Source organism: Typopeltis vanoorti, chromosome 3 (genome assembly GCF_054136105.1).
Source record: "Typopeltis vanoorti isolate ZY-2024b chromosome 3, IOZ_Tvanoo_1.0, whole genome shotgun sequence".
Lineage (NCBI taxonomy): Eukaryota > Metazoa > Arthropoda > Arachnida > Uropygi > Thelyphonidae > Typopeltis > Typopeltis vanoorti.
Window position 1 is genome coordinate 34,873,831 of NC_143551.1, and position 12,237 is coordinate 34,886,067.

The 12,237-nt window shown below is 34.2% G+C and overlaps 1 protein-coding gene across 1 annotated transcript in view; it reads left to right on the forward strand.

Moving 5' to 3' along the window:
• Nucleotides 1-938: 938 nt before the first annotated feature.
• Nucleotides 939-12,237, forward strand: part of LOC150108042 (actin-related protein 2/3 complex subunit 5-B-like) — a 51,786-nt gene continuing 40,487 nt past the window's right edge. Inside the window, exons 1-2 of the mRNA XM_090415537.1 lie at nucleotides 939-1,364; nucleotides 7,931-8,003. Of these exons, the coding sequence (XP_090271663.1) occupies nucleotides 1,219-1,364; nucleotides 7,931-8,003 (219 nt within the window). The 5' untranslated portion in view covers nucleotides 939-1,218. The remainder of the gene's footprint in view (nucleotides 1,365-7,930; nucleotides 8,004-12,237) is intronic.

The window sequence follows — 12,237 nt, forward strand, 5'->3', positions numbered from 1 at the left end:
CACAACAAGGACTATCGGAAAATGCATATAATAGAAATGGGTAATATTCCAGGATTGTGCGTCAATAATGAGAGCAGTTGGTCACTATCGGCTCATGCAAAACGGCTCAGATGCCTCCATTTTCTGTACCACTGAGTTCCAGTCAATTCTTTAATCTCATCCTCTCAAAGGCTTCTACTAACACTTCTACTAACTCTCTTTTAATCTCTGGGTACATCCAGATATCATTTTTATCCAAGTTTCGACTGTTACTTCCTGCAATATGACCTGCCAATTGCCACTTGGATTTTTTATTGACTATTACTATGGTATGAACTCTAACCCAAATGCTGTATTATCTTTTCTATCTTGAATAGTAATTTTAAACAGTGATTTTTCCTATTTTTTTGTCATGTTGTACCATCATTTTTTATTTTGGAGGAAAATTGTAGATAGGAAGTTAGTAATGATGTAATTTTTTCATGTAGTACTGTCATAACCTGTACCCCCCCTGAGGGTACATGGCAGGAATTTGATGATGATGATGATGATTTTTCCTATTTTTCTATGGGTATGCTTCCGCTTGTCAGGCAATGTTTTGAATAAGTCTACGTTCCACTTTCATATGTCCTGATCGCAAGTATGCAACTATCGAATATTTTTAAAAACCTTTTTGAAAAAGAAAAAAAAATGTATTGAATCTTAGTACAGAATATAATGTAAACAATTTTGATGTATAACTCTTCATTAAAATAGTTATAACCATTTTATGTAAACCCTTTTCTTTTAGCAGTTTCCTAAGGAACTTAAAAAATTTTTTTTAAATTTTTTAAAGAAAATAAAATATTTTCTTTAAAAATTACTTAGTAGTTTCAAATACAACTTACACAATGAAAGGGAAACTTAGTAGTGGGGGAAGGAAAATCTTAAGTTTTCTGCGCGCGTTAGGACATTGACAGTACCGGTTTCGGCACTAAATTTACGTCTGCTGCTTGTAACTGAAATGGTGGCGGCAGACAGTGCTACTGTGGGATATTTTTATTTCGTTAAGTGGCGACACGTGTGCCTAATCCGGTGAAATACAGTATGTTTGGTTATTTGTGTAAACAAATTTCGTTTTAGTTTGTGGAGTATGGTAGAAAAGAATATCATGGATTAGTGATCATTGCAACTGGCAACCAAGTTTCAGGGGAAAAAATTCTATGTATTGTATAGTTGAGTTCTTCGAGTACGCGACAAATGGCTAAAAATACATCATCTTCAGCGTTTAGGAAAATTGATATAGATCAGTACAACGAAGATTATTATAAAGAAGAAGAAAATATAGAAGCCCATTCTCCTCCCATTGGACCAGATGAACAAGAAATTGGTAGCTTATTAACTCAATATCCTTTGAACGTTTAAAGGGATATTTCAGTGTTCAGATCCCAGTTCAACCTATATTTAAAGGATATAATTTGAATATGCAGTTCTTTATAAAGGGTAGTTCAAAAAATAATAAATAAATAAAATAAAATAAAATAAATAATGCAATGTCTTCTGTTACTTATTAACCTCCATCCAGTAGGATTTGCAACCAGTTTTTTTTTTTTTTAAAGGGTGATAGTTCTCTTGGGCATTGTAGAATTGATATGTAATAACTCATATTTTATAATAAATATATTGAATTTGATTTTAGCTCTTACTATAGTAGATGACATTCCAAAATCGTAAACTTTTGAATTCCTTGTATAATCAGATTTCTTGGTTAAATAGGAAAACTTTATTACTGGATCACTTAGTATTCAAATATTTGTTCTGAAATTAATTTCATTGAAGTGATAAATTAATCTAATAGTAATCATATGATTAGATTAATAATTTGAATGTGTCTCCATAAGTGCATTCACTGAAACACTGACATTTGGTTAGGAAAAGATCTTAGTTTGAATCTCATTATAAAGAGAATATTTATGGGCACTTGTTCAACTTAAGATGAATTTTATTTGAAAGGTCAGTCTCATATGAAGATGCAGAGATTTACCATCCATAAAATTTTGCCCCACCAAAGCACTCAAACTGGTCTGAGAACTTGCAATTAATGGGTTAGCATCCTCTCCCAATGAATGGAGTCCATGATAATTTCAATGAAGATGCCATCAGATTATAGCCATAGCTTTTTGGATTTTCTTTTAGTTCTTGAGCTTTTCTTGGATTGTTAGGATGCATGGATCTCATACCCTGATATGACAACTATGGATTATATACTGTATAATAGACAATACCTGTGGTATATCAATAATAAATTAATGTAATGAGATAAGTCCAAAGAAAAAAAAATCATTCCATCATCATATGGTTTTCTAGTATACATTTTTAAGGAATGTGGCAGATGTTATGATAGCCTAACACAATATCTTATTCCTAGTTTACTAATAAGTTTTTTTCTTCAGATTGGTCTGTTCTTTGTCAGGTCATTTCATCAGCTCTTATTTTGCTGTCTTTTAAAGTATGACTAATTTTTTGAAATTTTTAATACCAGCTTGTCCAGGAAAAGTTGGAAACATGCAAATTTAGCACCATGTGGACTATGTCTTAGTCCAAAACCCTGTTCCTGAGACCAAAAGTTTGAAAAGGTTGGAACTTATGTTTGAACCTTTTCAAACGTAAAACTTTTTTTTTTTTTTTGACTTCAGGTCTCTCATAAGCATGGTGGTGGTCTTGTGCTAGATATTGGGAATCAGCTTCCACTTGAAGACTTTCATAGCAGTTCATGCCATTGTGTGATTGATTCAAACCTATAACTTGTTGGTTGGAGGTTAGTCTATCCACTTGCTTAACTAAACTGGTTAATCATTCATCCATCTCTTCATATCCTCATTTCCCCTTGCCTCCTCTTCAATTTTATTTATTTATTTTTTTTCATTTACTTAAAACACTTGTTTTGCCAGTCTGTTAAATTCCATTTTGTGTGTGACCAAACTATCTGAGATCATCTCTGCTTACACATTGAATATTAATAATCTCTTGGTCTCTTTTGATGTCTTCATTTTTAATATGGTTTTGCCATTTGTTCTGTATTAATTTTCCTCAGAACACTGGTCTTTTGCATTTGATCATCTCTCAGATCTATATGTTATAATGGTTGTAACATGTCTTGTCTGTGGCTTGCTTTGTTTTTGGCTGATTTTCCTCTCTTTCTCTGCTGTTATAAGCATTCATTTTGCTTCTTGTGTTTGCTTACCAATTTAGTTTTTTGCTATCTTGATTAAAAAAGCTTAAACAGCAAAACTTTGTTGCCTGTTGAGAATGTAGTTAATTGTTTTCTGCCAATTTCATTTCACATTTGATGCATTACTTAAAATAATCCCTTGATTAGCCAACCTACAATTAATCAACCCTTGCATGTCAACTGACTTCTGGCACATCAATGGATAAATTGATTTCTTGTTGCAGTAAGGTAATTGAAAGCTTATCATCATCATTATTATTATTGTTAATTATTATCAGCTGAAATGAAATTTATGATGAAAATAGCAAAATATACCTTATTTGATCATAAAAGAAATGAAGAAATAATGAAAGAATTAAACTAGGAACCAGTATTAGAGAAAATTAAGAAATACGAGTATAATTGGCTGGAGCATGTTAAACTAATACAAAGACTATTTCATAAATACAAAGAATATATCATACATTGCTGAGCTTCTGAGGCTAGAACAGGCCATAATGGACCTAAATCTTTGAAGTGCATGATGATCATGGTTAGATTACTGCATTTGATTTGGTTAAAGACTTGTTAAGACTTCCAGCAGATTTATTTGAGAATAACATCAGCTGTACAAAGTAAAGAACTAAGCTTAATCACTTGCTTGGACACTAGGTTTGATGTCACTATCCTGTGGTCCATATATCTTGTAAATAACAGTGGAGTACAGCCCTACCTCAAACACTAGATTTAACATTACACTATCTTCCAGTACATCCTTTAATTCTAACTACTAATTTGCATCTTCACTTTAAGCTATGTATTGATCTATATAACATTTTATGCATACTGAAGATTTAGTGTAAAGGTTACTCAAATTTATTTAAGCAATTTCCCTTGATATAGTTTATTGTAATCCATGATTTCTCAGCGATTTGTTGTAAAATAAAAGTCAGATCTTGGCTTAAATCCACTTTGTTCTTCTTCAATAGTTTTCTCTTTAGTGATTTTTCCTTTTTACTTTTTTCTTGGCAATGCTTATATAAATCTCTTCTGGAATGCACATTAAATACTTCTGTAATTTTTTTATATCCTGTTTTGTATGGATGGGTAATATAAGAACTCAACAGTAGTCACGTGAGATTTGGCCTTCTGACCAAGCCTTCTTAATTGCCACTGTACCCATTGTAAAACTGCTTATAATTATATTTTCACTTTTCAAGGTAAATATCATGCAAAGGAATGTGAAATGCATGGATATATCATTTAAGTAAGGATACTATTGTGACAGAGACTAATGTGAGAACAGAGGTTGATGAATTGGAAGATACTTAGGATATTGCAGAATCTCAATGTAAATATGACTGTGGGATTAGATGGGATACAGCTCATGTTTTATGAGAACATGCAGGGGAACTGACTGCCTCTAAGCTGTTTGTTTTTGCTCTGGTAAATTAATTTATTAATTAATTTATAAACTAATCAGTATCTCTGGAGTGGTGTAAAAGACTGGAAAATTTGGTCAAAGAGAGAGAGAATTCAGTAATGGAATAGATAAGAATGGCCTTCTCTGAAGGGAAGCATGGCTTAGTAATTTACTAATTTTTTATAATAGAGTGACAACTAAGTTAGATGAGAGAAATGGCTACACATTGATACTGCTGGATTTTGCAAAGGTGTTAACATATCACATGGAACTCTGTTATGCAAATTAGAACATATGGGGGATGAATATGAATCCAGTGATTGGATATGAGGATAGTTGATGGGCAGATACCTAAAAGTAGGATGTGGGGGAGCAGAATCCAGAAGAAACAGGTGACTAGTGGCAAGGCTCTGTTTTGACCACTACTGTTTAATTTATACATAAATGGTATAGAAAATAATTTGAAGGGAAATACTCATTTGTTTGCTGATGATACAAAATTGGGTAGGATAATATTTTTTATTATTATCCGTGACACCTCCAAGGAGTCCGAAGACTCATTGCGGGAGGACATCCACTGTACAACTCTCTGTCTCCACCACTACCGAACCTCTACTACCAATCAAGTACATCAGTGCCATCTACCATCCACCACCACAAGTATTTTTTGTCTGTAAATTGCTTGTGTTCTGAAGGGCCGATTTGTCTGTATGCAGGATGAAAAACCCGAGTTTCCGGGAGAAAAAACCCTGCTACCTCTGTATGAGATCAGCTAACTCACCTTCATTTGAATCAAGGCAATGTGTGGAGAGTTTGCCAGATGATTTAAATACGTTGACAGTATGGGCAAAAGATAATGGGTGCCAGTTTAATGTGGAGAAATGTAAAGTTATGCATTTTGGGATAAATAGATTGCATGCGGTGTACCACATTGATGGATATGTACTTAAGGAATTTGATGAAGCTAGAAATTTAGGGATGGTAGTAGATAGACAATTGAAGTTTAGAGGGCATGTTGCCAAGGTAGCTCATAGTATTACTTTGGTTATTGAAGAACACACCAAGAAGCAGAAAAAAAGAAGTTATCATTCCTGTTTATAAGGCCTCGATACATCCACATCTGGATTATTATGCTCAGGTCTGATCAGTTAGGTTTCTTGGAGATGAGGAAGCAGCAGAGAGGATTCAGAGGTGAGTGACCAAAATAGTGAATGGCCTGTAGAATGTTTCCTGTGGGAATAGATTGAGGATCTATGGGTTGCAAAAGTTGGTTGATAGGTGAAAAAAGGGGGGATATGACATAAACATTTAAGTTACTTAAAGGGTTTTATAAGATTGATGTAGAGAAAATATATAAGCAGTTGCCTAGAGGGAAGCAGAACAAGAGCAAGTATTTGGATTAGAAGAGAGGAAGCAGTCTGATCATGCATAGGAAAAGTAGAAGTTTGGAGGTTGTTTCACTTGGTATCTTTATGGTACCATGGGAATAATGTTGGGAGTGACTGGAAGGAATTGCATTCTGAGATTGTGCAAGATTGCACAAGATTGTGATCCAATTTACAAAGAGGAGAGGCGAGTTCTATATTATATTCTGATGTGAAAAGTAGTTAAGAAATGATCAAGGGAGAGTGGAGAGGGTTATCAGTTATTCGGGTTTGTCAGTGTATAATTTATGATGGGTTATTGCTTGTGACTACTTTCACATCTCAGCCAGCTTGGTCAGCAGTGTTGGTAAAGGGAAGCCAGTTGGAGTTTTGGACATTGTCACCCATCACTGTTTGGATAACTGGATTGCATAAAGTCGAGCTTTAGGAATAAGAAGATGAGGTCAGAATGGTTTTTGGAATTAATTTGTAGAGTTATTTAAAGTAGAAGAATGTGACAATGGGGAACAGAAACCTTAAGCCAGAGGAAGTCAAAAGTAGAGGATCCTAAATATGGTGCTACTCTTGTTGCAGAAGGAATGATTTAATGTATAATTTATTATTATTATTTATGGCATCTTCATGGAGTCTGGAGACTCATTGTGGGAGACCCAATCAACCATCATACACACAAATCCTATCATGCCTCTCCTTGAGTCCATTCACCATCATGGAACTCGCAACCAATTCTGGCAATCCATTTCACTCGCTCTCCATGCAGAAAATCTGGTCCCACACACCTCTACTAACCATATTCTTACACAACTTCCATGGATGTCCCCTAGTTCTCTGATTATTTGTCATATTGAAAAATTTCACTTGCATCAATTTTATGAAATCTCTTTAATATCTTAAAAGTTTTTATCATGTCCTCTCTTTTTCACCTATCAACTTAATTTGTTAAATTAAGGGTAATCTTAAAATATTTGAAATTTGAGTAAGTGGAGTTTAAAATTTAATGTGAACAAATGCAAGTATATCGAATTTGATAAGAACGTAATATTAGATTATTAGACATTAATGTTAGATAAGTAATATGAGATAGATATAAGATTAGATCAGTATAATATTGATGAATATAAAGATTTGAATAGTTTGGTTGATAAAGAATTTAGTTCAGAAATTTTAGTGGTAAGATAACCATTAAAGCTTACCAGATTTTGAGATTAATTAAAAGAAGCATCTTTTTTAATTATTTGATTAATATTTTATTATGCCTCCTAGCTTTACTCACTAAGATTTTTAATGGATGTCAAGAAAATTTAGGGTATATGGAGAAGAGTGAAAAAGTTTAGATTACTGTTTAGATCAATATTATACAGTCTGTCTAGTTGGAGATTATCATCATTATTTGACACCTCCAGGGAGTCCAAAGACTCATCGAGGGAGGGCACCTGCTCATGAGATATCATGAACTGACCTATAAATTACTTTTTTTTTTTTTTTCACATTTTTGAAATCCCATCATCACTTATGACGTATGAGTGGCATGTGTGATATTGCAGACTATTGGCCCGAAAAAGTCGACTTCCCCCACCCACCAAAAGATGTTACATAATTTCCCAACTACTGTATCAACAAGCTCTTGTAGTTAGGGATAGTCAAAACTATAACAGCTTGTTACTACAATAGTTGGGAAAACTCCAGATCAGTGTGTCTAGTTTGTGAGACATTATTTCTAGTTTGATTATTTCTAATTTCAATATTTCTAGTCTAGTTTGAGAGAGACATTATTTCTTGGGTGCATTTAGGAAGTTACTATTGTTGTGACAGTTGAGTTTTCATAACTTTGCTATTAGTTTGAAAATTAATTTTTTTTTTCTCTTGATTAGCAGTGTTGTTTTGATATTATATTTGCAACATTTGATTTAAAATTGTGAGTTAAAGGTTGTCATTTACCTTAAGCAGTCACACAGGAAAATTTACAGAAGCACTGAGAACAGTGCTCAGATTTGCTCCAGTCGGGTCAAAGAATCCTGCATTAAAGGTAAATATATTCAAAGAAGAGTTTGATATAATTGTTATCAATGTATTGGAAGTTTATTTTACACTTGGTTAGACTATAATAAATTTAGTTTAATCCTTTATCCAAGTGTAAGCAAACAAAGTTTACGCCTGAAAATATCTTCAGAACTGAGGTACAGTGGTGCAACTCGCAGCAAAGGTGAACCAAGCTCTCATCACTCATCTCAGTATCTCCCATAATGCAAAGCACATCTCCTTGCAAACATGTATAATGCTATGTATTAAGGTAAGGACCACTACCCAGACTGGTTGTTTCGACCTTTATTGAGGTCTTGTCAGTGGGAGGCAGACCCAGTAGTGTTGATACTAAGGCAGAAGCAATAGGAGAGGTCATATTTACCTATATGATTTGCCAACAGGTGTACCACCTTATTATTAAATTACTCAGGATTTAGAGAAAGATGTTGGAAGTTTATTTTGCACTTGGTTAGACTATAATAAATTTAGTTTAATCCTTTATCCAAGTGTAAATAAACAAAGTTTGCACCTGAAAGTATCTTCAGGACTGAGGTAGGTGGTACAACACTTTGGCAACTCGCAGCAAAGGTCAACCAAGCTCTCATCACTCCATGTCTCAGTATCTCCCATAATGCAAAGCACATCTCCTTGAGGACATGTATAATGCTATGCATTAAGGTAAGGGCCACTACCCAGACCGGTTTCGACCTTTATTGAGGTCTCGTCAGTGGGGGACAGACCCAGAGTAATTTAATAATAAGGTGGTACACCTGTTGGCAACTCGTATAGGTAATTATGACCTCTCCTATTGCTTCTGCCTTAGTATCAGTACTTCTGGGTCTGCCTCCCACTGACGAGACCTCAATAAAGGTCAAAACCGGTGTGGGTAGTGGCCCTTACCTTAATGCATAGCATTATACATGTCCACAAGGAGATGTGCTTTGCATTATGGGAGATACTGAGACAAGGAGTGATGAGAGCTTGGTTGACCTTTGCTGCGAGTTGCCAAAGTGTTGTACCACCGTACCTCAGTCCTGAAGATATTTTCAAGTGCAAACTTTGTTTGCTTACAGTTGGATAAAGGATTAAACTAAATTTATTATGTTATCAATGTATGTTTAATTACAATACTGTAATTTAGTTTTCAGACAATTTAAGTATGATGGTAAAATTAGTTGGACTTGGATTGAACATTCTTCACCCTTCTTCCAAGGTAAAGACAGACTGTTAGTGGTGTACTGCCTTTTTTTAACTTTCATGTTTTACTTTATATATACTACCATAAATAAGAATATATATTTTGGAGTTGTTTAAACAGAATGGGCGAAGAAAGATTAGCAAAACAAGTGTTCTCTGCCAGGTTGGCAGCAAAACGACCCAGAGGAAGACCAAGATATAGGTGGATTGATATGGTACAAAGTGCCTAGACGATAGAAATATAAGATCTGATAATGTTGGAGTCTTGACAAGTAACAGACTGATTTGGAGGAAAATTGTAGATAAGAAGTTAGTAATGATGTAAATTTTTCATGTAGTACTATCATATCCTGTACACCCCTTGAGGATACATGGCAGGAATTTAATGATGATGATGATTTTGGAGTTGTTTTAAGTCATATTAGTTTGAGTTTACACTGGTCTGTAATTATGTAAATAATGTATACTTTCATTTGGCGTGTGCATTAGAAGAGTGCGACTTAATCTGCCATTGAGACTAGTCTGTTTGATAAGCGTCAAGTTTCATAGACTGTTATTTTTGTAGTCTGCAGTGTGGTAAAACTTGAACTTGGTGTGATCATTGAGATTACAACAAATGATCATCTTTTTATTAGTTTGGAATTGTGCATTAAAACTTCAAGGCTCCAGACATTTTTTTTTTTTTTTTTTTTAAGAAATATAAGTTTGGTTTGCCTTTAACTTGGTAAACAGCAGTTGGTTTGCATCCATCATATCCTTAAGCCTTTCATGGATTTTGTGCATGTTATACATTCCAGTTCCTCTAGCAGCCAATAGTCAGAGAGGTCTGACCAGATTGAATATCTTCCTACTCTAGATGTCTGTCCTGAGCATACAGTGTTGCTTCATGCCACTGAATGTTTAGTTTGGTTTGATATTGTCAATCCATCTCATTTGGATCTATCTCTTTTCCCTAACATCTGGATTACTCAACATAATCTTGTTGACCAATCAACTGTCCTGCATTTTGTCAACATTGTTGAACCATTGTAGCCTTTCCTTATATAAGATAGCTAAGAGGTGGCTGACCACTCCTTTGGTGTATCTCATCATTAGTTACAAAATCAAACCATCTTACTCCCAGAATACTTCAACACTATTGATCAAATACATCAGTTAATAAAGAAAGAGCTATACGCAGTGATGTAAATTATATAGAAATAGTGGATATTTAAGATCCAACATCATTTCAAAGCTGAATGTATGTAGAAACTATAAACGTTTTGTAATCTTGACTAGAGAGCGTCTGAGAATACAATCCTCAGCATCATAGTTGCTTTAGCTTGCGCTACTTAAAAGAACATGACTGCTACCCAAGCATCAGAGAAAGGTTTCACTGGCCTGACAGCTGTTTTGAACTGGTTGATTCTCTTTATACACCAGGCAGAAACCTAAAGAGAGTGAAAACTCATTCAATACTAAAGCAATCAAATGTCGGAGAGTTGTATCAAGTCTCTGATTATTACTCGTACACAATGTCCATGTCTCAGTTCCATAACACAGATGAGAATCAGTATTGTAGATTTTGAGTTTCGTTTTTATTATTCACTCTCTCCATTCATATAATTTCTTGAACACTCCTGAAGCCATTCCTAATCTTTTTGCGGTTCATTTCTCACTTCACCAATATCAGTATATCCATTACGAAAGATAGAGGACTCATCTTTATCTCCTGTTTCATTACCTTTGTTGTATCAATATTGATAATCAAAGCTAAGTGACTTGCAGCGATAAAGGAATTAATTTCTTCCACATTATTTGTAAATAATGCCAAATCATCAGCATAATTCAGATCAGATATTCTAAGATGTTAGACCACTTTAACTACATTGACGTCCATATGGATGAAATATATCACTCCTAATTCACTTTGTATCCATGATATGTATTAACACAATGTCATTACAATTTTAGTATGCACTTTGCATCCATGGCAACTTTGATTTGCACACATCAAGGCTGGTTGAATGGTTAAGTTTTCTCTTTTGATGTAAATTATATAGAAATAGTGGATATTTCACTATTTCTATAGTGAAATATTTATATCATCACGAAATCAGTTACAAGACTATATAGAAAAGGTGACAGGGCACATCCCTGTCTTACTCCAGTTTTAAACCATTCACTATATGCTTTATCATCTTTAACACAAACCTTGCTCTTATGATATAAAGATGTTGCAATGCTAATAAGCTATTATTATTACATGACACCTCCAAGCAGTCATTGTGAGAGAGCACTCTACTCCACTATACACAACTTGTCATTTCTCCTACTTAATCTTCCAATGACTATTATTGCAATGACACTACTGCCATTAGCATACATTGCCGCCTCCTACCAACAGTATTTTTTTTGTCTGTAAATTGCATGTGTCTGTAAATTGCATGTGTTTTCATGGCGGATTTGCCTGTATGCAGGATGAAAAACCTGAGTTTCTCAGAGGAAAACCTTGCTACTTCCATATGAAATCACTAATTCACCTTTGATTGAAAAAACTCATATAAAGATTCCTCATATCACAATGAGAATCAAACTTGGGTCTTTTCTGATCAATGGGTGCACTGTCCTGTTGTTCTTCCAATTGTGTGTGAGAGAGAGAGAGATTGCAGAATGCACATTAGTATTCAGTGTAGGCAACAGTTAAGGAAAAAGGAAACTTGTTAATATTTTAATATTTTTTTCCTTGAAAATTAGTAGGCTGTTGTTGGAGAACAGTCATGAGGATGACTATTCTATTGAATAGAGGCAGATGGAATGAAAGAAGAGGAGAATCATATTTAGTAGTGTTACACCTAATATCTTAGGAATATAGTATTCTCAGCTATCATGGTGTAACATGAAGAATAAATATCATAAATTAAAACCCCTGCATAAAAAATGAATTATTTAATGGAAAATTTCTTGCATCCAGTAATATGTATAAAACGTAAGGGTTGTTGTTAAAGTAGCTGATAAAGGAAGGAATGTATTAATATTGTAATATGACTTAAAATAAGGAA